Source organism: Ranitomeya variabilis, chromosome 3 (genome assembly GCF_051348905.1).
Source record: "Ranitomeya variabilis isolate aRanVar5 chromosome 3, aRanVar5.hap1, whole genome shotgun sequence".
Classification (NCBI taxonomy): Eukaryota; Metazoa; Chordata; class Amphibia; order Anura; family Dendrobatidae; genus Ranitomeya; species Ranitomeya variabilis.
In genome coordinates this window covers 129066726-129088368 of record NC_135234.1, presented here as the reverse complement: position 1 = coordinate 129088368, position 21643 = coordinate 129066726, and the positions used below count along the sequence as shown (strand labels likewise).

Below are 21643 nucleotides of genomic sequence, written 5' to 3'. Positions count from 1 at the left end.
ACAGTAATCTGCATATCAGAAAAAAAATGCTTCACCTTACAAAACAGTTTTTATTGAACTAAAATAATTTCACATGCAAAATAGAAACCAAAATATGAGCAGAAATTAAAAGTGCTTGACATTAGATTATCGTTGATACGATTTTTCAGGGTTGTCCCCATATAACATCCAACAGTAATCTGCCATCATTGAGTCATTCCAAAAACCCTGGTAGCGGTGTTCCATTACTTTACTGTCCTGGTGAAACTGCTTGCCTTGTTCATAGCTTAAATCCCGAAAATTTTGAGGGAAGAAATCTAAATGTCAATGCAAAAAGTGCATTTTCAGAGACATGCGACATTCAAGACACTGGCATGCATTTAGCAGTTCCTCAACACCTTCAACATATTCTGGAGATTTTTGTTTGCCTAAGAAGTTAATACACCGACGACTGTAACCTAGTGGCATGTGCCCCATCGTATGCAAGTCTGTTTTTGGGCTACTGGGAAAGACAGATTTTCCAGGGCGAGGAGGCACAGGCTGGTTTTGTTACATTGATGACATTCTTATGATTTGGAATGGTAGCGAGACCAGCCTGACCAGATTTATGCAAGAACTTAACAACAACCTTTTTAATTTAAAATTTACCCATACGTGGCATGCAAATAAAATTGATTTTTAGACATTACCTTATATGTTGCTGAGGATGGCTCCATTGAGACCGATTTGTATCAAAAAGAGACATCTGTAAACTCTATGTTGCATGCCTCCTCGACACATAATTATTCAGTTATTAAAGCCATCCCAGTTGGACAATTCTTGAGAAATAGGCGGGTATGCTCTACGAAGTCCCGCTTTGAGGCCGGAGACACACTGGTGCGAGATACGGCCGAGTCTCGCTGGTTAAAAGCAAGCTGTGGCACCTGCACTCCGGAGCGGAGCGTGCAGCTGCGTAGCATCACATGGAGCCGCACGCTCTGCTCCAGAGTGCCGGCCGTATCTCGCACCAGTGTGTCTCCGGCCTAAGAGACAGTCTGCAATCCTGACTGAACGTTTTAAGGCCCGAGGTTACAGTCGTCGGTGTATTAGGGCAGGATATGGACAAGCTAAGTCATCATGAAGGGAGGATTTGATGCTACAATCTAAGAAATCTAAACCTGAGAATGAGTCTGCAGTTAGGTTCATTTCCACCTCTAATTGTCACTGGGGCCAGATCCGTGAGATACTAAATAAACACTGGCCTATTTTGCAGACGGATAATGTGTTGGCACCACATTTAACAACGTTCCCACTAATGACACAACTCAGGGGAAAAAAATTAAAGGATAACTTAGTGAGAAGTCAATATGTGGCCAAAAATAACTTTTTCAATGTGAGTAACCCCAAACAGCGCTGCTTTCCCTGCGGTTCATGTGTCACGTGTCCTAACATTCTGAAATGTGGGACCTTTAAGACATCTGACGGGAGCAGGGAATTTAAAATTCGAGAATTGATCTCATGTAACACCACATTTGTGGTATACTATGCTACGTGTCCCTACTCCCTGATTTATGTTGGCCTCACGTCCAGAGAATTAAAGGTTAGGACACGCAAACATGCACGGGACATTATGGCTGCCAAAGAAGTAATGGATATATCCACTCTGAAGACTTTGCCAAAGCATTTTTGGATGTGTCACGGATCTGACCCAAGTGGCCTAAAGGTGAGGGGTACAGATAGGATTCATGGAGGAATCAGGGGTGGCAATATGACCAAAATATTGGCGCAATGCGAATGCAAATGGATTGTCACCCTTGATACCCTTGCCCCTAAGGGACTCAATGAAAAGTTGAGCTTTGCTCCCTTTTTGTGATTGACTTTGCCCCATGTTATATTTCCACCACTCTTTCGTCCCGCATATGCATATTAGATTTAAAATCTGATATATATCATATATGTCTTTCCTCTCTCTATAATGAGTCTGCTCCCTATTCCTTTTACTATTTTAATCTGTATATTTATTGTCTTTTTGTGTTTTTTTTGTCTTTAGTTTCATTTTGTCAAGTGGCCATGGCTCCAGATGCCATAGGAGCTATGATGGACCCATCCTCTCTTATATGGTTGCTCTAAAGAAAAAAAGAAGACCTCCCTCTTCATTCTTTCACCTTTTATATGTATCATATATTTCTCCTATTTGGTTCACTAAATACTATGCACTATTGTCACTTTAACTTTTTTCTAAATTATTATGTATTATTATCACTAATTTGATACACAGTGATTACCACCTTTATAAATTTTCTAGTCTTGTGGGAGGTTTTTGAGTGTAAGATGTGCTCATCTTGCAATACTGTCCTCTTAGATATGGCCACACCTGTGGTCTTCTGTAATATGGCTGCCGATGGAGCGTACGCGCGCTTGTTATTCCTAGCGTTCATCTCCCCCACAGCTATCACTAGATGTGGAGTGCGCATGTCACATGACATCACGCAGTGGGTTTCCACCCACATGTGCGCTCCACTTTGACAGCTTTGATGGTGACGTGCTCTGGGTGCTGGCGCGAGTGCGCCGCTTATCCGCCATACTTCACTTTATTGTATATTTAAACACAAGAGACTGACAATGTATTAACCCCTTTTGAAAAAGCTGTACCGCGAAACGCATGTCAGGGGCTGCCGGGTGAGGTGGGGACGCTCCCCTGATATTCTTATGGGTAAGCATGCATCTTTGAAAATATTTTGGGGTTCATTGGGCCAATATTAAATTGATGTATTGTGATTTTCACTATTGAAGGCTTGTGGGAGAATTTATGAATTGTGCATTAGATGCTTGCATCCCGGGGATGAACTCTGTTGTCCTTCTCCAACCCGGTCTACCATCATGTCTCCTCTGTTTTATCTCTTGATCTATATACATTGTATACAGCATGTATATTTGAATACTTTTCATGTGTTTTCTCAATAAATAAATTGTATATTATATATTTCTAATATGTTGTTTTGGACATTTTTGCTCCATTTTTTCTTGATTATAACTTAGAGAACTACCTGGCCCTGGACAATTGATTGTGCAAATCAGGAATAAGTGGGAGGGGGTAAGTATTCCTCATGGTGATCTTGGTTAATTCTTGAAAATCGAGGCTTGGGCGTAAACCACCATCGTTTTTCTTCACAAAATAGAATCCCACTGCCACAGGAGACACAGAGTGGTGAATGTGCCCTTTACGAAGACTACCAGAGATATTCTCCTTCATAGCAGCCCGCTCAGGGCCGGAGAGATTGTATAAATGGGCCTTTGGCAGTTTGGCCCCAGGGACGAGATTAACAGCACAATCAAATGGATGGTGTGGTGGTACAACCTCAGCCTCCTTTTCAGAGAATACATCTTCAAAAATCCTTCAGGTATTCCGGAATACCCTCCAGACTGAAGGATGACACAGACATATTAACAAGGCAATCTTTAGAACAATTAGGACCCCAATTAACAATGCCCTGAGATTCCCAATCAATGATCGGGTTATGTCACAGTAACCAGGGAAACCCCTACACCAGTCCCGCAGGTAGATTGTCCATAATAATACATAATAATACATGTAATATGTTCTTGATGACAAGACCCCACCTTAAGGATAAACTCCTCTGAGATAAACTTAACAACATTCTTAGTGAGGGGTGTTTTATCAATGGCCACGATATTAATGGGAGTTTCCAACATGACTGTCCCAATCTTACATTTGACCACCAAATCAGAGTCAATTAAGTTCAAAGATAACCCACAGTCCACAAAAGCTGAAGTGGAGGTACAACCGTTCTTGACACAAAGCTCTACTTCCAAAAGTAGTTTAAGAGATGAGGACAAAGGTACCTGAGAGTCTGGGCAACCTCCTCGACAGTTATCCAGATTTAGGCATTTCCCAGCACCTTGGGAGTCAAAGGACAGGAGGGACAGTCCTTCTTCCAGTGTCCCGGACTACCACTACAACAGTAGAAGCAGAGTCTCCCATCACGTCATGGTCTCCTCTCCCTTTCCTTGATGGTGGTGACCCCCTCCTCCATGAGCTCAGACTGAAGCATAGCATCAGGGTTACTCAGAAGCAAAGGACCTTCTCGCTGCATGACACCCCTCTCCCTTAGTCTTTGATCCATCCGGATGGCCTAAGTCATAGCCTCCTCTAAAGAACCAGGTGGCGTATGGAGAGCCAGAGCATCCTTCAAATGGTTACAGTCCTCACTGGAACTGGTAACTGAGTGCAGAATTGTTCCATGAGACCTCTGGGGACCATCATCTAAACTCCGAGCAATACCATTCGGTTGAGAGCTTTCCCTGAGCAAGACCCATGACAGTATCCTTTGCCACCCTAACACAGTCTGGTTCATCATAGATAAGTCCTAGGGCCTCAAAAAACCTATCCACCAACATCGTTCAGGGGCAGTGGAGGACAATGAGAAAGCCCAAGATTGGATACCTTCCCAGAGTAAGGAAATAATTATTGCCACCCGCTACTCTCATCCTCAGAGGATCGAGGTCTAAATGAAAACAATAATTTGCAACTCACCATAAACGTACAAAACTTTTCCTTCTCACCAGCAAAGGTGTCAGGATGCTTGACCGAGGGTTCGGGAGAGTGCAGCATCTATTGAATCGCCAGACCTGCTGACAACATGGGGGTGGCACCCTGCACAGTTTTAACCTTCTCCATCAAATCTTTCTGTTATTGAGTATGGGACGTGGTCAGGGCCCTTGTTCCACCGACAATTCCTGCATCATCTGCATCAAACTGAACACCTTGCCTGACAGATTGCGCAATGGATCCATAGCCAGGGGGAAAAAATGAATAAACCCCTCTAAATAAATTGTTCAGTTATAATTAGTGTTGAGCATTCCGATACCACAAGTATCGGGTATCGGCCGATACCACAAGTATCGGGTATCGGCCGATACCACAAGTATCGGGTATCGGCCGATACTTGCGGTATCGGAATTCCGATACCGAGATCCGATACTTTTGTGGTATCGGGAATCGGAATCGGAAGTTCCCAGTGTATGGTTCCCAGGGTCTGAAGGAGAGGAAACTCTCCTTCAGGCCCTGGGATCCATATCCATGTAAAAAATAAAGAATTAAAATAAAAAATAGGGATATACTCACCCTCTGACGTGCCCTGGTAGTAACCGGCAGCCTGCTTTGCTTAAAATGAGCGCGTTCAGCACCTTCCATGACGTCACTCCTCATTCTAGGAATTTAGGACCTGAGAATGACGTCGCGGCTTGTGATTGGTCGCGTGGCGGTCACATGAGCGGCACACGACCAATCAGAAGCCATGACATCATGGAAGGTGCTGAACGTGCTCATTTTAAGCAAAGCAGGCGGCCGGTTAACAGCGGTAAGGTGCAGGGGCCTCCGGACGGGTGAGTATATCAATATTTTTTATCTTAATTCTTTATTTTACACATTAATATGGATCCCAGGGCCTGAAGGAGAGTTTCCTCTCCTTCAGACCCTGGGAACCATCAGGATACCTTCCGATACTTGGTGTCCCATTGACTTGTATTGGTATCGGGTATCGGTATCGGCGATATCCGATACTTTTCGGGTATCGGCCGATACTATCCGATACCGATACTCTCAAGTATCGGATGGTATCGCTCAACACTAGTTAGAATGTAATGCCTGCTGCAAACTTTTCTCCAGTGACAAAAAGAGCCACCTAAAATCCATTCCAACACACGTTTTTTACTAATCTGAATCTTCTATGTTTTCAAACACGTTTCTTACCTAAATTTTGCTATTCTTCTCTGATTGATGTTCAGAATCATCTAAGCGCATAAGCATTTGCCTTTTTTGTCCTTCTGTTTACTGTGTCTTGATTCTGTCACTGTCCGTCACTTTACAAGTAGCTGAAAGATACATGTGTTGAATGCATCAATGAAATATTAAAGCGTTATGAATGATTCATTGCAAAAGTGAGCAAGCATAAGAACATTTCATTTATGTGGACAAGATGGCAATTGTATTAGTAAAAAAAAAGAGTATGCGAACTGGGAAGATATGTCATAGTCAATCAAATATGCACTTTCGCATTATACTGTTAAACATACCTGAACAAATGTTTTATGGCATTATCAAAATGTGACTTTTGATCTCCAAGAGAACAAGACTGTGGTAATTTGCCAAAAGATATGTTCCACTTATGTCAAGCTAAAATAAACATTTACTTTATTATTCAGTATGTAAAATTCTTGAAAACATGTTGACTTGTTCTTTCTAACATAATGCACCTTGCATATACTCATATAATGCACAATTGAATGCTCACATTTTATCATTTTGCATAATATATGTATGATTTTAACATTCTAAAGTGAGAACTTTATGAGAAGAGTGTTGCTACATATTTACCGTATTTTGTGGACTATAAGAAGCACGTTTTTTCCACAAAATTTTGGAGGAAAGTGGGGTGTGTGCCTTTTAGTCCGGATGTACCTGGCTCTGGGAAGGGCAGCAGTGGAGTAGCAGGTCACAAGAAGCAGGAGCATTTCTGTGGCTAACACGTGTGCCCACTATTACAGAGAATGAATATGCACTGCTCCCCATGTCAATAATCCCTTCCACATCTCTAAACTGAAGCAGGTGATGAGAAGTGGGTAGGACTATGGGCATGGGGAGCAGTGCATAATCATTTTCTTTAATAGATGGCACACGTTAGCTGCAGTCGCTGGCTTCCTGCTGCGGTTGGGCAATCACATGTTCCCGCTATTAAAGAAAATTAATGTTCACTGCTCCTCCCGCCCATAGTTCTGGGAGTGGGGAGCAGTGACTATTCTGACAGATTATATTGCTATGTGCGGGCGCATGGCATTGCACACTGAAGTCAGTTGCAGACATCATAATAGAATGCAGTGCTGTGAGTAAAATCAGTTATTTTTTTGTGTGTGATGGGGGATTTATATATTCCATGATGGGGTGTCATATAAACCAGCATGGGGAGGCCATATATACCAGGATGGGAATCATGTATACCAGAATGGGGATCATGTATACCAGGATGGGGGACATTAGTACAGAATTGGGGGACATAACCTCCAAAACAGTGTCAGCCGATCCCACCCATAGCAGTGCATCATGATCAAATTTTTGGCTTCAATATATTTTCCTTCTCTAAAACCTGGGTGTCTTATAAATTGGTGCACTTTATAGTCCGCAAAATGCAACATCTACCTACTGTATGTAAAACTTGTCTGATTGTTGGTTTGGTCAATTTCTCTTGCAGTACAGAATGGATCAATATGCACAATTCTTCTAATCTGACAATTCCTCAGTGCAGATGTTCAGTTCTGTGCACCTTTTCTTGTCATTCCAACTCTTTTGTTTTTTTCCAGTCGCTGGGACATGATAAATTGAACAGTGCCAACATCTCAGCCTACAAGCATGGTAGATAAACCAATATCTATCACTTCATGGATTCTATTCCTTTCAGTTTACGACAAGTGTCAATAACTGGTATATAGAGATGGGTGGACCCCTGGATGTTTGGGTGCTGCTGGTTGGTTTGGCCGAACAGTTAAAAAGGTTTGGGTATGAAATCAGTTCCTGAACCCCATGCACTTGAATGGGGGGTCCGAACATCCAGTGTTTGCCATGTTGTCATGTGTATTTCAGCACGGCAAACACTTCCTCTGATCAGCAGTAAAATCATTACCACCTGTCAGACAGCCACGGTTCCCATGCTGTCAAATAACAGCATGAGCCCACAGCTACAATCAGAAGTAAAACATTTACCTACAGTCACTGGCATTGACTTTTGGGACTACCTCTCTCATCAGTCTATGCCTGATGCTACTAATAACAGAGAGCAGGAGCAGCTGATGGGAGTATTCATTAGACAGTGCCTGCACTTTAAATAAATAATGCAAAAAATAAACGGTGTGGGTTCCCCTCAATTTTTGATAACCAGCCAACAGATGTGACAGTTTAAGGCTGCAACCCTCAGCTGTCAACTTAAGCAAGTTTGGTTATTAAGAATAGAGGGGTCACCACTGCATTTTTTTATCTTTTTAAATAAATCATTTAAAAAATGGAGTGGGGTCCCCCACATTTTTGGCAACTAGCCAAGTTAAAGCAAACAACTGGGGGCTGGTAGCATATGGAAAGCGGCCGATAGCACTTCAATATATAGATGCATGTTCCAACTCCAGTGGACCCAATTGGAGATATAGCAATCCAAAAACAAAAAGGAACAGTATCCAATCCAGGTGAAAAGGCTTTTTGAGTGTAGGAGTACATAAACTAAACTTTTACAATATTTGAATGAGGTCTGCCAGTTGTTGTCTGTGTTATCCTACTTATATTTTGTCCTTGCTTTGCACTGTGTGCAAAGCCTTTATTAGTGTAGATGTTCCACAACTACACTTTCTTAATTATTTTACGAGGCATTCCAATTGGTGCCTTCAATTATGTATGGATGACTCTCCTTATATTTTTTTCTGGCTTTGCACTGTGTCCTGAGCCTTTATCATTGTAGGAGTACCACAACTACACTTTCTTTATATTTGAATGATGCATTACATTTGGTGCCTTCAAGGGTGTATGGGTGATCCTGCTTGTAAATTTTGGCAGGCTTTGCTCTTTGTGCAGACTTTATATGAGCATGTGTGTACCACAACTCCACTTTGTTCATAATATGCAAAAGGAAAAAAGGAAGCATATGGCCTATAGCCTTCTATTGAATCCATATGCCACTCTATGCACGCATTCAGACATAAGCTGTTGGCTCCTGTGAACTTCTCAGAGGTCATTTAAGTTATCACTGGTGTCTAAGGATCCAGACCCCACCAATCTACAGATATTTAACCCCTTTACTCCCAATGGTGGTTGCATGTTAATGACCGGGCCAATTTTTACAGACCACTGTCCCTTTATGAGGTAATAACTCTGGAACACTTTCATGGATCCCGGCGAATCTGAGACTTTTCTTGTGACATATTGTACTTCATGATAGTGGTAACATTTCTTTGCTATGCCTTGCGTTTATTTGTGAAGAAAATGGAAATTTGGCAAAAATGTTGAAAATTTCGCAATTTTCCAACTTTGAATTTTCATGCCTGTAAATTACAGAGATATGTCACACAAAATGTACTCTACATATTAAGTAACATTTCCCACATGTCTACTTTACATCAGCACAATATTGGAACCAAAATTTAAACAGTGATTTCTCATTTTTACAACACCGTTTTCTTTTAGGGACCACATCACATTTGAAGTCACTTTGAGGGGTCTATATGATAGAAAATACCCAAAGGTGACACCATTATAAAAACTGCACCCCTCACTGTGCTTAAAACCACATTCAAGAAGTCTATTAACCCTTCAGGTTCTTAACAGGAATTTTTGGAATGTTTAAAAAAAAATGAACATTTACCGTATATACTCTAGTATAAGCCAAGATTTTCAGCCCACTTTTTTGGGCTGAAAGTGACCCTCTCATCTTATACTCGAGTCATTGTCAGCGGATGGGTGGGGGGAGAGTCGGCGGGGAAGCGTCATGGTGACATACTCACCTACTCCCGGCGCAGTCCCTTTCAGCGTCTCACTGTCAGATGGTCTCCGGGAGCCGGCCGCATCTTCCTGTGTTCAGTGGTCACATACCGCTCATTAAAGTAATGAATATGCGTCCATATTCATTACTTTAATGAGCGTTACCACGTGACCGCTGAACACAGGAAGATGCTGCCGGCTCCCGGAGACCATCTGACAGTGAGACACTGCCAGGGACCATGCCAGGAGCAGGTGAGTATATCGGGGGAGGTGAGCATTGCGCGATAGTCACCTTCCTCATTCCATCGCTGCGCGCTGCTCTGTCTTCCGTCCTCTAGCTGTGACTGTTCAGGTCAGAGGGCGCGATGATGCGATTAGTGTGTGCGCCACCCTCTGCCTGAACAGTCAGTGCAGATGGAAGACAGAGCGGCGTGTGGAACGAGGAAGGTGACTATCGCAAGTGCCGGGGGCCTGAGCGAAGAGAGGTGAGTATGTGATTTTTTTATTTTAAAGGGAACCTGTCACCCTGTTTTTTGAAGATGAGCTAAAAATAGCGTTAAATAGGGGCAGAGCTGGGCGTTACATTAGTGTCTTTGTGTGCCTTTATTACCCACCTATGCTGCCGAAATACCTTTGTAAAGTCGCCGTTTTCTGCTGTCACTCACGCTGGTCTGGTCCTATGAGCGTGGTGACAGCGCTGTTTCTCCCCCAGAATCCTGCTCATCATTACGTTGGTGGCGTAGTGGTGTGCGCATGTCCAAAAGGCTAATCCACTGCCCAGATGATGAAAAACAGCGCGATCTGCGCTATTCAGCCGTTTACCGGTGGGCGCGGCCATCTTTCCTGTGGCCGCGCGTGCGCAGATGGAGTGCTCTGCTGCCCAGGGCTTCAGGAAAATGGCTGCCGCGATCTCCATCTGCGCACGCGCGGAATCCCGCAGCCATTTTCCTGAAGCCCCGGGCAGCAGAGCGCTTTTCATGTTTTTAATATGGCTTGCTATGCCTGAATAAAGTTTTTTCATTTCTTCATCAGTGGTGTGCTGCTATCCTCTCAATTTTTTCCTTGTTTGGCTGTGCTCACTAGCCTTGCGAGCACCCACCTGCCTTCTTATTTGAAGCTCCTAGACCTCCTTCTCCTGTATACTTTTGTAACTAAACATATACCATAAGGAAAGTCAAGCATAAGCTGGGTGTACTATGTCTGACCATCACAGTCAATGGCTCCGCAGTGCTTCTGAATGCTTCATATGTATTTTTTCAAGTGTTTGGTCAAAGCAAGATCATAATGTCTTTTCTACATTAGGAACAGGCCGGTGGAATTAATGTGCAAAACGGAGAACCCCAGTTATACAAAGGATCGGTTTGGGCATTCAATCCACTTGTCTGTTCCTAAAGCAGAAAAAATAAATGGAATTTCCCAAAGCTTCATTCACTTGTCTGTGTTTAAACACGTACTTGAAAAAATGGTACTGATGTCATCAGTGTATGGTCTGTGTGTCTGTTTTTACCATCAGTGTCATCAGAACTTTTCCACATATGGATATATAGTCTTCTATGCTTTGCAATGTTAAAGATATACAGTACTGCCCACAGATTGTACACTGATTATACACTAATGCCATCCGTATGCTGGACGTGTTTTTAACGTACCCATAGATATGTATTGACACTCAGTTGTGATACCAGAGAAAAACCGACATGTCTCCCTGAGTTTAGCACGGACACGCGCTCTGTGAAAAAAGACAGACATGTGAATGGCACCAAATACTATAATGGGTACGTGCTGTATCTCTGAAAAAGAATAGAACATGTACGTGCAACATGGCCGTCTGAATGAGGCCTTAGGCAGATACGAAAGAGACTTTACAGATTTACTAAATATGCCCCAAACATGTGAATATGATTTTCCACTCAAACTGTTCTAACCACACATATCCTCACACCACATTTCACTATCACACATAGACGCACATGTACAACACATACTGTATAGAAACAATTCAGGGACAGACTGGGACTAAAGAGCTGTCCAAGCATACAAACCTACAACAGTCCATATACAATATCATCCCTGCATAATGTGCAATGAAAATTGAATTGTTTTATTTGGTCATTTACCCAGAAACAAAGATTTTTTTTTCAAATATTTTAGATAAAGTGCTTTGCTATCTCTGGCACTTGCATTGAGATTGAATGGAGCAGAGGTGCACATGCTCGACTTTCGCTCCATTCAGATGGAGCTCTTAACAGAACCATTCTCAGCATTGGTGGGGGTACCAGTGGCCAGTCTCTCAGTGATTAGGAAGTTATCTTCTATCCAATGATTACAGGATAACTTAAAAACGTGGCAGAGTAGTCATGGACCAGTCTTCTTCCGGGCTGCTTTGTCGTCGGGGCATGACTGTCGGAATCATGCCGATTGACAGATGGCTCCCACAGTTATGCAGCGAGGAGCGAGATGTCTTTCAGCCTGATGCCAGCAGTCACTCCACATCAACAGAGCAGAGCAGAAGGGAATATGCTACACTGTCTAGGTGATGCCAATGGAATCCACAGAATCGCCGGCAGGAGCGGTCAGTGACCACTCTGTGCCAGCAGAGATCAAAGCAGGGTACAACAGGCAGGTAGTTAGCAACTAACTGCCTGTTAGTACTTAAGCCCATAATAGAAAAAAAATATTCCTGGATAACCCCTTTAACCAGCTCCACAAACTTCTTTCGTTCTGAGACAGTCCACTAAACTCTCAAACACAGTTGTAGCTGGGGATTCAGCTGGGGGTAGGGACAAACATATGAGTAGACCCAAACCAAATAATTCTGATTACAACTATGGTGGCACACCCTAAAAGTGCCTATAGGGGAACCTGAGCAAATGACCCCACCGTTACTGAAAATAAATGTCTATACAAAGGCCAACACTGGTATTACGGTGATGGAGATCATATAGTGGTAGATCACAGTCCTGCAGATTACAGAACAGTTATAGATAGTAACTTACAGCTAATGTTCTTTGTGATAGAGTCGTTCACTTTTCCTGTTTTTTTTCTGTCTGGCCCAGGTCAGCATGGCAATTTCTCCATTCACAGCTCATCTGCAAAGATTACAAGAAACACATCTGTCTTCTCACATTTACAGCAACCTCCCCATCTATTCATAACCTGCAGAAACTCATCATACTGCTGGTATACCAATGCTGAACCACTGCTGCCGTATGTGTCCATATTACTGCACCTGCTTTGTGGTACAATAACAGTGCTCATCTTACTGCCATAATATAATGCCCACCTCTGTGCCTCTTACATAGTAATAATGCCCTCTAGATTGTAAAATTGCCCTCTAGAAAATATTAATGCTCTGTGCAAGTGTCCTAGAAAACAGTGTACACATTTTGCCCCTATCATGTAATAATGCTTGATGGGCCCACAGCTCCCCTATATAAAACCCCCACAGCTCCCCATATGCAGTATAATACTCCTACAGCTTCCCTATATGCAGTATAATACCCCCACTGTGTCACTATATGCAGTATATAGCCCCCATAGCTCATTAAATACAGTATAATGGGCCCACAGCTCCTCTATACAAAATAAGATTGGCTAGTAGCTCCCCTGTACACAGTATGATGGGTCCACAGCTCCCCTATATATAGTATGATTTACTCAATTCTCCCCTATACATACTATGATGTCCTCACTGCTCCCTTAAAACAGAGTACAATGCCTACAAAGTATCCTCACACTGTATAATGAACACCAAACTGCATAATAGCCTTCACGCTGTATGATGGTCCCCTCTGTAGTATCCAACATTTTATGATGGTCCTCACAGTAGTCCCCACTTTAAGGGCCCTAACATTAGCTCCCATACTGTATGAGGGCCCCCACTATATGATGCCCCTACATTAATCTCCAAACTGAATATTGGTCTTCACATTATCTCCCGTACTGTATGAGGGTCCCACACTATATGATAGCCCCACTGTTAATTTGCCCCTCACATTAGCTCACATACTGTATGAGGGCACTCACATTAGCTCCCATGCTGTATAATGGTCTCCACACTTTGAAGTGCCCCAACAGTAGCTCCTAAAACGTATGAGAGCCCCCTACCCAACTGTATGAAGGTCCGCCACACTCTATGATGCCCACAGTGTAACACCAAAAGTTTTAAAAAAAAACAGCATATACTCCCCTATTCCAGGATCTCAGCCCATTGATATCACTGCACTACCACTCTGAGCTATGGCAGGATGATGCATTGGCCAAGGTGTTCTGACCTTCCTGTGCATGTGCCAGTCTCTCGACCATGGCATAATTCTGCAATGGCTGAAAGAGGTAGTGCAGGGACATTGTATCTCCCTGCTGTGACAGAGTTTAACTGTATTATTGTGCTATAATAATAATCTTTATTTTTATATAACACAAACATTTTCCGCAGCACTTTTGCACACATTATCATCGCTGACCCCAACAGGGCTCACAATCTAAATTCCCTATCAGTGTGTCTTTGGAGTGTGGAAGTAAACCGGAGTACACACACAGAGTAGAAAGTGAAGCATACCCCCAGCCCTTCATAATTGATATGGTAGCTTTCCACCAATCTCACATAATAGACATTGCAGCAGACCCCCAGACTCTGATAATATACATAGCAACAAATACAAACCCCCAGCAACCCTAATAATACACATTGCTGCAGACCTCCCCAGCCTATCATGAGATACATTGCTACAGGCCCCCCATAATATACATTGCTGCAGCTGCCCCCCAAAAATACGCAAATACGCATTGTTGCAGACACCCCCAGCCCATCATGATAAACATTGCTACAGCACCCCCCCGAAAAAAATATATAGCTGCAGCACCCATAATTATACATTTCTGCAGACCCTCATAATTTTAACCCTCTGTCCAGCCCACCACAGTGCACGGTACAAGTTACTCACTACCTGACACTACACATCCATTTTACCATTAATCTTCTGTCTAGGATCTCCTTGTGCAGAAAGAGTGAAACCCTGAAACAAAGCACAGGAGAGGGAGGTGAAGCCAGCAGTTCTGCTCTGCACAGGGCCTGGATTACAGAGATAGAGACAACCGGGAATCTCCTTCAGCTGGCCGCTCCTTGACATGGCCATGCATAGCTGCAAATCAACACCACTGATGTGGCCAGGTAGTGACTCTGAAAGGTACAGTGCCGCCCAGTAGATGTTGAAGCAGCAGACAGTCCTAAACAGCTGCTGAGCGACTAACCCAAAGGGCATTGCCCGCCTGTCCACCAGCCATCCTGCCCCTAGGTGCATGACAGAGTTCGGAAGGAAAAGTAGTGCTGTTTAACTTTTCAATGCAAAATTGGCTGGAATTGAGATCGGACGCCATGTCGCGTTTGGAGAACCCCTGATGTGCCTAAACAGTGAAAAACCCCCACAAGTGACACCATTTTGGAAACTAGACCCTCAAGGAACTTATCTAGATGTGTGAGCACTTTGAACCCACAAGTGCTCCAGAGAAGTTTATAACGTAGTGCGAAGAAAATAAAAAAAATCCTATTTTTTCCACAAAAATGATTTTTGCCCCCAATTTTTCATTATACCAAGGGTAATAGGAGAAATTGGATCAAAAACATTGTTGTGCAATTTGTCCTAGGTATACTGATACCCCATATGTGGGGCTAAACCACTGTTTGAGCGCATGGCAGAGCTCGGATGAGAAGGAGTGCAGTTTTACGTTTTCAACGCAAATTGGCTGGAATTAAAATCAGACACCATGTCAAGTTTGGAGAGCCCCTGATGTGAAGCATTCTTTCATACACAGGCCAGGTTTATTGGGGCAGGTGCCGCAATAAACCTTTTGGTAACATATTCGGGACCTCTTTTATGACTTACCTTTTTTCCACTTTGAGGGACCTCCCTCGGGAAATGCTGACCTGGTACGATACGAGCACCTTCAGTTCCGGAACTACTGAGGCCTTATCTCCAAAGATTATGACTTTGATCATTGCCTCCTGGAAATTAAGGTGTGACATATCTGTTTTACCTGCACATTGTGAGAGCAGGAAAATGTTGAGCCATTGCCATCTGTATGATGTGCATGGCCAGCTTCTTGTACCACACCTTGGCCTTTCTCAAAGCACTGTATGGCTGGAAGAGTTGATCAGAGAGATCAAGGCCTACCATGTTTTGTTTTGCAGACCTGTGCAGATGTACCTCATGCAGTGCCAAGGGTGCTGCCATCACCATGTATGGTGGTCAAGAAAAAGACATCCTTCTTGTTCTTGTACTTGACCACCAGCAGGTGGTCGCTACTTTGGGCTCTGCTGTTACCCCTTCTGAGCATCTGCTCAATTAGCATTTTTGGGAGGACTCTCTGATTTTTGCGGACAGTACTGCAGGCTGCGGTACCTCGTGCAGAGAGGGATTTGAAGAGTGGGATGTTGGTATAAAAGTTATCCATGTAGAGGTGATAACCTTTATTCAGCAGTGGGTGTACGAAATCACACACAATTTTCCCACTCACTCCCAGGACAGGGGAGTTTAATCCAGGTGTCCTTCTCCTCACACACTCTAAACCTGTGGGTGTACCCTGAGGTACTCTCACAAAGCTTATAGAGTTTAAGTTCCATACCTGGCCGTCTTCTTGGGCAGGCACTGATGGAATTTGAGCCTCCCCTTGAAATGAATTAAGGACCTATCCATGCAGATGTCCTTTGGGGCACGTACACTGCAGCAAACTTTTTGTTGAAGTGTTTGATGACCGGCCAAACTTAGAACAGATGGTCAAAGCTGGGGTCATCTCAGGAAGGACATTGTGCATTATCCAAGCAAAAAAAGGGAGTGTATCCAGCAAGCGTAGAAGGAACAGTGATACACATTTATGCAAAGAACTTCTCAATATTTAATGATTTCAAAGTTGTTATCTGGCATCTTGCAATCTCAGAATAAATAGTATATCCATTCAGTTTGAAAAGGGGAAACACTCCTCTCCACACATGTGCAAATAATTTGGCTGATGCAAATCAGTCCACCTCCAGGATCTATCTCTTCCCTGAAAAATCATACAGTTTTAAAACAGAAATATAAACTGTTTCTTTCTGTTAGTGAAGAATCAAAAAACAACACTTGTAATGAGATCACAAGGATTTCCATTATACTACATAGTATTGTTAGTATTTATGCATTTTGCAACCAATATATCCTGCAGATAAAACCATTATAGGAGAAAAAAGTCAGTGAAAAGAAAAGTGTAAAACAGCAGACACAAGCTCTGACGAGTGAACTGCGTCACTGTTCAAAGATCGCCGGCTGCTGGATGTGCACACAGAGGTGGTGAAAAAGAAAAGTGTCTAAAACAGCAGAAACAAGCTGCGATGAGTGAACTGCATCACTAATCAAAGCTGGGCAGCTGCCGAGTGTGCACACGGAGGTGGCAAAAAAGAAAAGTGTCTAAAATAGCAGACACGAGCCCTGATGAGTGAACTGCGTAATTAATCAAAGCTCAGTGGCTGCTGGATGTGCACATGGGGGTGGCGCTAAAGAGGGGTGAAAAAGTGGAAAACAGCAGGCAGGTACAAGCTCTGAGGAGTGAACTGCATCACTACTCAAAGCTCAGCGGCTGCTGGAAGTGCGCATGAGGTGGCGCAAGGGGGGTGAAAAAGAAAAGTGAAAAACAGCGAACACGATTGCTGATCAGTGAACTGTGTCACCAATCAATGCTCGGAGGCTGCTAGATTTGCGCAAGGGGTGGCGCAAAAGGGGATTGAAATAGAAAAGTGGAAAACAGCGCGGTCACACCGCGGCTGTGCACTGTGATTGGCGTGATCGATGTAATCGTCGATTGCGCCGATCAGTGGGTCCAGGCCATGCCTGGCATTGCCAGGCACCAGCTTAGGATCGGTGCTCTTGGAGCACCGATCGTAGGTTGGGACATCAGTGTTTCAGGCAATCTGATTGCCTGAAACACTGAGAAATGCTGCGATTGGCTGTTGAGAATTGAACAGCCAATCACAGCGATCATGGCTATGAAAGGGCGGCGACACACCAAGGGTGATGACACCATATACCCAAAGGTAAGATGGTGTCGGAATTTTAATGCAATCACCGAGAATTTGGTCACAGACTCGCAGTAAGAAAAGATGTAATATTCCGTCCATGTTCAAATAGGCCCATGTCACATGGATGGAATATTACTTCTGATGTCAGAAAGGGGTTAAGAATACTTATTTTACTCTAAATTTCCACATATTCAGTTTAAAGGAAATTGGTCATTTTTTACAGATGTGGACAAATCAGTTTTTGATTTTCATACAAACAGTAAAGATAAATATTATGAAAGAAAAAATACTAACACATTGCATTTGCGGTGATATATAATTTATAAAACAATGTTCTGTTGATTTAAACAGGTCAACATTTTCTATTGAATACAATATTAATGTGCTTTGGAACCACTTTAGCATAGCTTTGAAATTATCTGAACATGAAAGAGATGCAAAAGCAGAATGAGAGAGGTTAATTAAAAGATATTCTATCCTTAGAATATCCTCATCTGCTAGTACATTTGCCAACATAGGGAAGGGCTGCTGTAAAAAGTTTTTTACCTTTTAGGCAACATTTATAGTAACAATAAACCGACTAATGTTATCTGCATGAATTGCCCCTATTGTGAGTTTACATTATAAAAGTGTAATAGAAAGACAAAATAAGTCTATATTTTACACTTCATAAGGGAATCTGTAAGAGTATGTTTCCACGGTCAGTAAATGCTGCGGATTGGACACTGCGCACAGCTGAAGCGTCCAATCTGCAGCGGCCAGATGTTACAGCATAGTGGATGGGATTTTATGAAATCCCATCCCCATTATGCGTGCAGGAAAGTATCCGGCATCCCTGCATACACGCACATGCAGCGCGTCTTTTTAGACCGCAGCATATCAATTTATATATATCACAGTCAAATGTATAGGATGCATTGTTTCCACATGGTTCAATGAACACATGCGGAATCATCGCGCGTACAAAAGCTGGCAGTGCTTTGGACGAAGCGGACATGTGCAGCAGAATGATGAAGAGTGACAAAGTTAGAAAGTTCAAGCAGTTAACTGGAAAGCGGGTACCGCATTTAGAAATCTCTCTGACTTCTTCATAAGGAAAACCACAGAAAGGTACACACAACGACAGTCTCATTTAAACAACACAGATATTGAAACACTGGTGCCAAGACAATGAAAAAATGCCCATTGGGGGTGTGAATAGCATTTTTTAAAGATAAACAAAAAAAATGCTACAATGAAAAAAAGTAATGCATATTGAATTAAAAGTTGAAAAAACAAAACTAAATGATGCAGTAGGGAGAAATAAATAATGTGTGTAACATTATAAAAAAAGATAAAGAGATAAAAAGAAAAAGATTTTATTAAAAATGAGAATGAAAGAAATCAATTTCAGAGTGTACAGAATTAAAATAATGAATGATTGAGAGAATAGAAGAAGTGTGGGAAGGGAATTCTCTGTATTGAGTTGGGAGTGTGAAAAGAGGAACACTAGAGTTGACCTCACAGAGCAGCAGGAGAAAGGTATTTTCAGGTAAGCTGGTGAGAAAGAAAGTAAGATTGGAGGTCACCAAATAATGCCACTGAAGAAGTGATGCTGAAAGAAAAAAAATGCTAAAAATGAAGTGAAAAATAAATATAGTGAAAAACAAAGAGGAAAATGAAGGTGCTATGAAGATTATGAATGATTATGGTACAGAAAAAAATATATAAAAGTGTTGGAGATCAATGAAAGGTCAGGAAGTTGCCCAAAAAGGCTACGGGTAAGATGGAGAATTGATTAAAATGAAACAAAAGAAGGTAATACCCCAAGTGAAAGTGTCATGTGCCATAGTGTGGGAGACTGTCAGGATAGTGGAGAGCATATTTGTAAGTAGGAGGTAATCTGTTAAATTGAGGATGAGTGGAAGAAATATAAAGATTCTTTACAGGGGAGGAATAAAAAATGGGAAATAAAAAGAAATGTGCGTGTTTTCAAGAATGAAATAAAATTACTCAATTATGCTCTGTGAGATTTATATGCTGTATATACAAATGTGATAATTGGATAAATAAGTGAATAATAATGAGTTACTATAGTAGTAAGATGTAGGCTAAATTTTGGGAATATTATGTGATAAAGGATATATATGTAAATCACTCTATCACCCTAATGACCTAAGACTAACTTCCTTTATGATTTGAACCTCCCATTTCAATTTGACATACTTGTTTGATGCTGCTCTAGTTCTCTGAATTGCACTACCCCAAACAATCCAGTAAATTTCCAGCATTCACAGTATTAAGTGTGCTATAATGACACATTTCTTTAGATTAGCATATAACCTAGCTTCACCAATCTAACGATCGCCTGTTCTCCCTTCCTTTCTCTTTGATCTGTTCTTATACAAATGTTAGCTGTTGACTGGTTCATGCAGCTTTATTTGAGTACCCTTGGTATTACTTTGATAGCTGAGCCACACAAGCATTTCTTTACCTTTTTGCGAGCAGGGTCCTAACTCCTCTTGGTAGTTGTTGAATTATTTGTCTCACAGTGATGTCTTATATTTTCTGGACAAGACCCCTCTGAATTGTAAAGTGTAGAATCTGTTGGCTCTACAGAAATAAAAAAATATTTTTTGTTATCTTTAATATTATTACTATGGAGTGTGAAGAGGAGAAGAAGACAAGGGAAAGAAAGCAGTATGATCAGTTTTTAATATTTTTAATTTAGTGATGAGCGAGTGCATTACTATTCGCTATTCACACGGATAGTATGGTACTCAGGTTACTCGTTACATTGCGAGTATTTGTGTACTCGCCTTGCTATATTCGGATGTTGCGCTGTGCAGTTTTGGCATCTCCTTTGCAGCCACTAAATATGCTGGGCTTATTAACCAATCACAATGATGCCACAGACATCTTGGTTGTGACATTACTGTGATTGGCAGGCTGCCCAGCGGCATAGGGTTTATTTAAGCCCTGCCGCAGCCATTTTGCGCACATTGCACCGGAGCCTGTGTTCTACAAGCATAGGGAGAGATCACTCAGCAGCTAGGGAGTGTCTTTAGGCCTCTTGATAACATAAAAGTCATTTTCAGGGCTACCTGCAGTGTATTCTAGGTCAGTAAAGAGTAGGGAGAGAGAGATACTCGAGCAGGGAAAGCTTAACCCCTTACCGATATCGGGCGCACATTTACACTGATGTCAGGGTCCCGCCCATTGATGTGGGCTCTGGCGGTGAGCCCACATCTTTCTGGAAACATGTCAGCTTGAACAGCTGACATGTGCCCGCAATAGCTGCGGGTGGAATCGCGACCCACCCGTGGCTATTAACTAGTTAAATGCTGCAGTCAAACTTTGACAGCTGCATTTATATCACGCTTACGGCCATCGGGCAGGAAATGCGCACACCAGTGACACCGTCACATGATCACGGGTCACCGGTATGTTGGCATGACAACCAGAGATCTCCTGGAGACCTCTATGGTTGTCAGTGCTAGCTTGCTGTGAGCACCACCCAGTGGTCGGCGCTCATAGCAAGTGAGCAATTCTGCTATATAGAGGCGATCTGAACATCGCCTCTATGTAGCAGAGCCAATTGGGTTGTGGCAATAATGGGCGATCAAAAGATCATATCTGCACCTAAATGGTATCTATAATAACGTCAGCTTGGCACGCAAAAATAACCCCTCACCTGACCCTAGATCATGAAAACTGGAGGCGCTACGAATATGTGAAAATGGCGCAATTTTTTTTTAGCAAAGTTTGGATTTTTTTTCACCACTTACATAAAAAAGAACATGTTTGGTGTCTATGAACTCGTAATGACCTGGAGAATCATAATGGCAGGGCAGGTCAGTTTTAGCATTTAGTGACCCTAGTAAAAAAGCCAAACAAGAAACTAGTTTGTAATTGAACTTTTTTGCAATTTCACTGCACTTAGAATCATTTTCTCGTTTTCTAGTACATGACATGGTAAAACCAATAGTGTCGCTCAAAAGTACAATTTGTCCCGCGAAAAACAAGCCCTTACATGGCCATATTGACAGAAACAAAGTTAAGGCTCTGGGCAGGGGTGGATTAAGGGTAGCCAGGGCCCCTGGCTGTTCAGACACTGTGGGCCC

General features: G+C 42.5%; 1 protein-coding gene across 1 annotated transcript in view; it reads left to right on the top strand.

Annotated features, from left to right (window-relative positions):
- Positions 1 to 3670: 3670 nt before the first annotated feature.
- Positions 3671 to 21643, top strand: part of LOC143817632 (uncharacterized) — a 61402-nt gene continuing 43429 nt past the window's right edge. The window contains exon 1 of the mRNA XM_077299124.1: positions 3671 to 3818. Within this exon, the coding sequence (XP_077155239.1) occupies positions 3671 to 3818 (148 nt within the window). The remainder of the gene's footprint in view (positions 3819 to 21643) is intronic.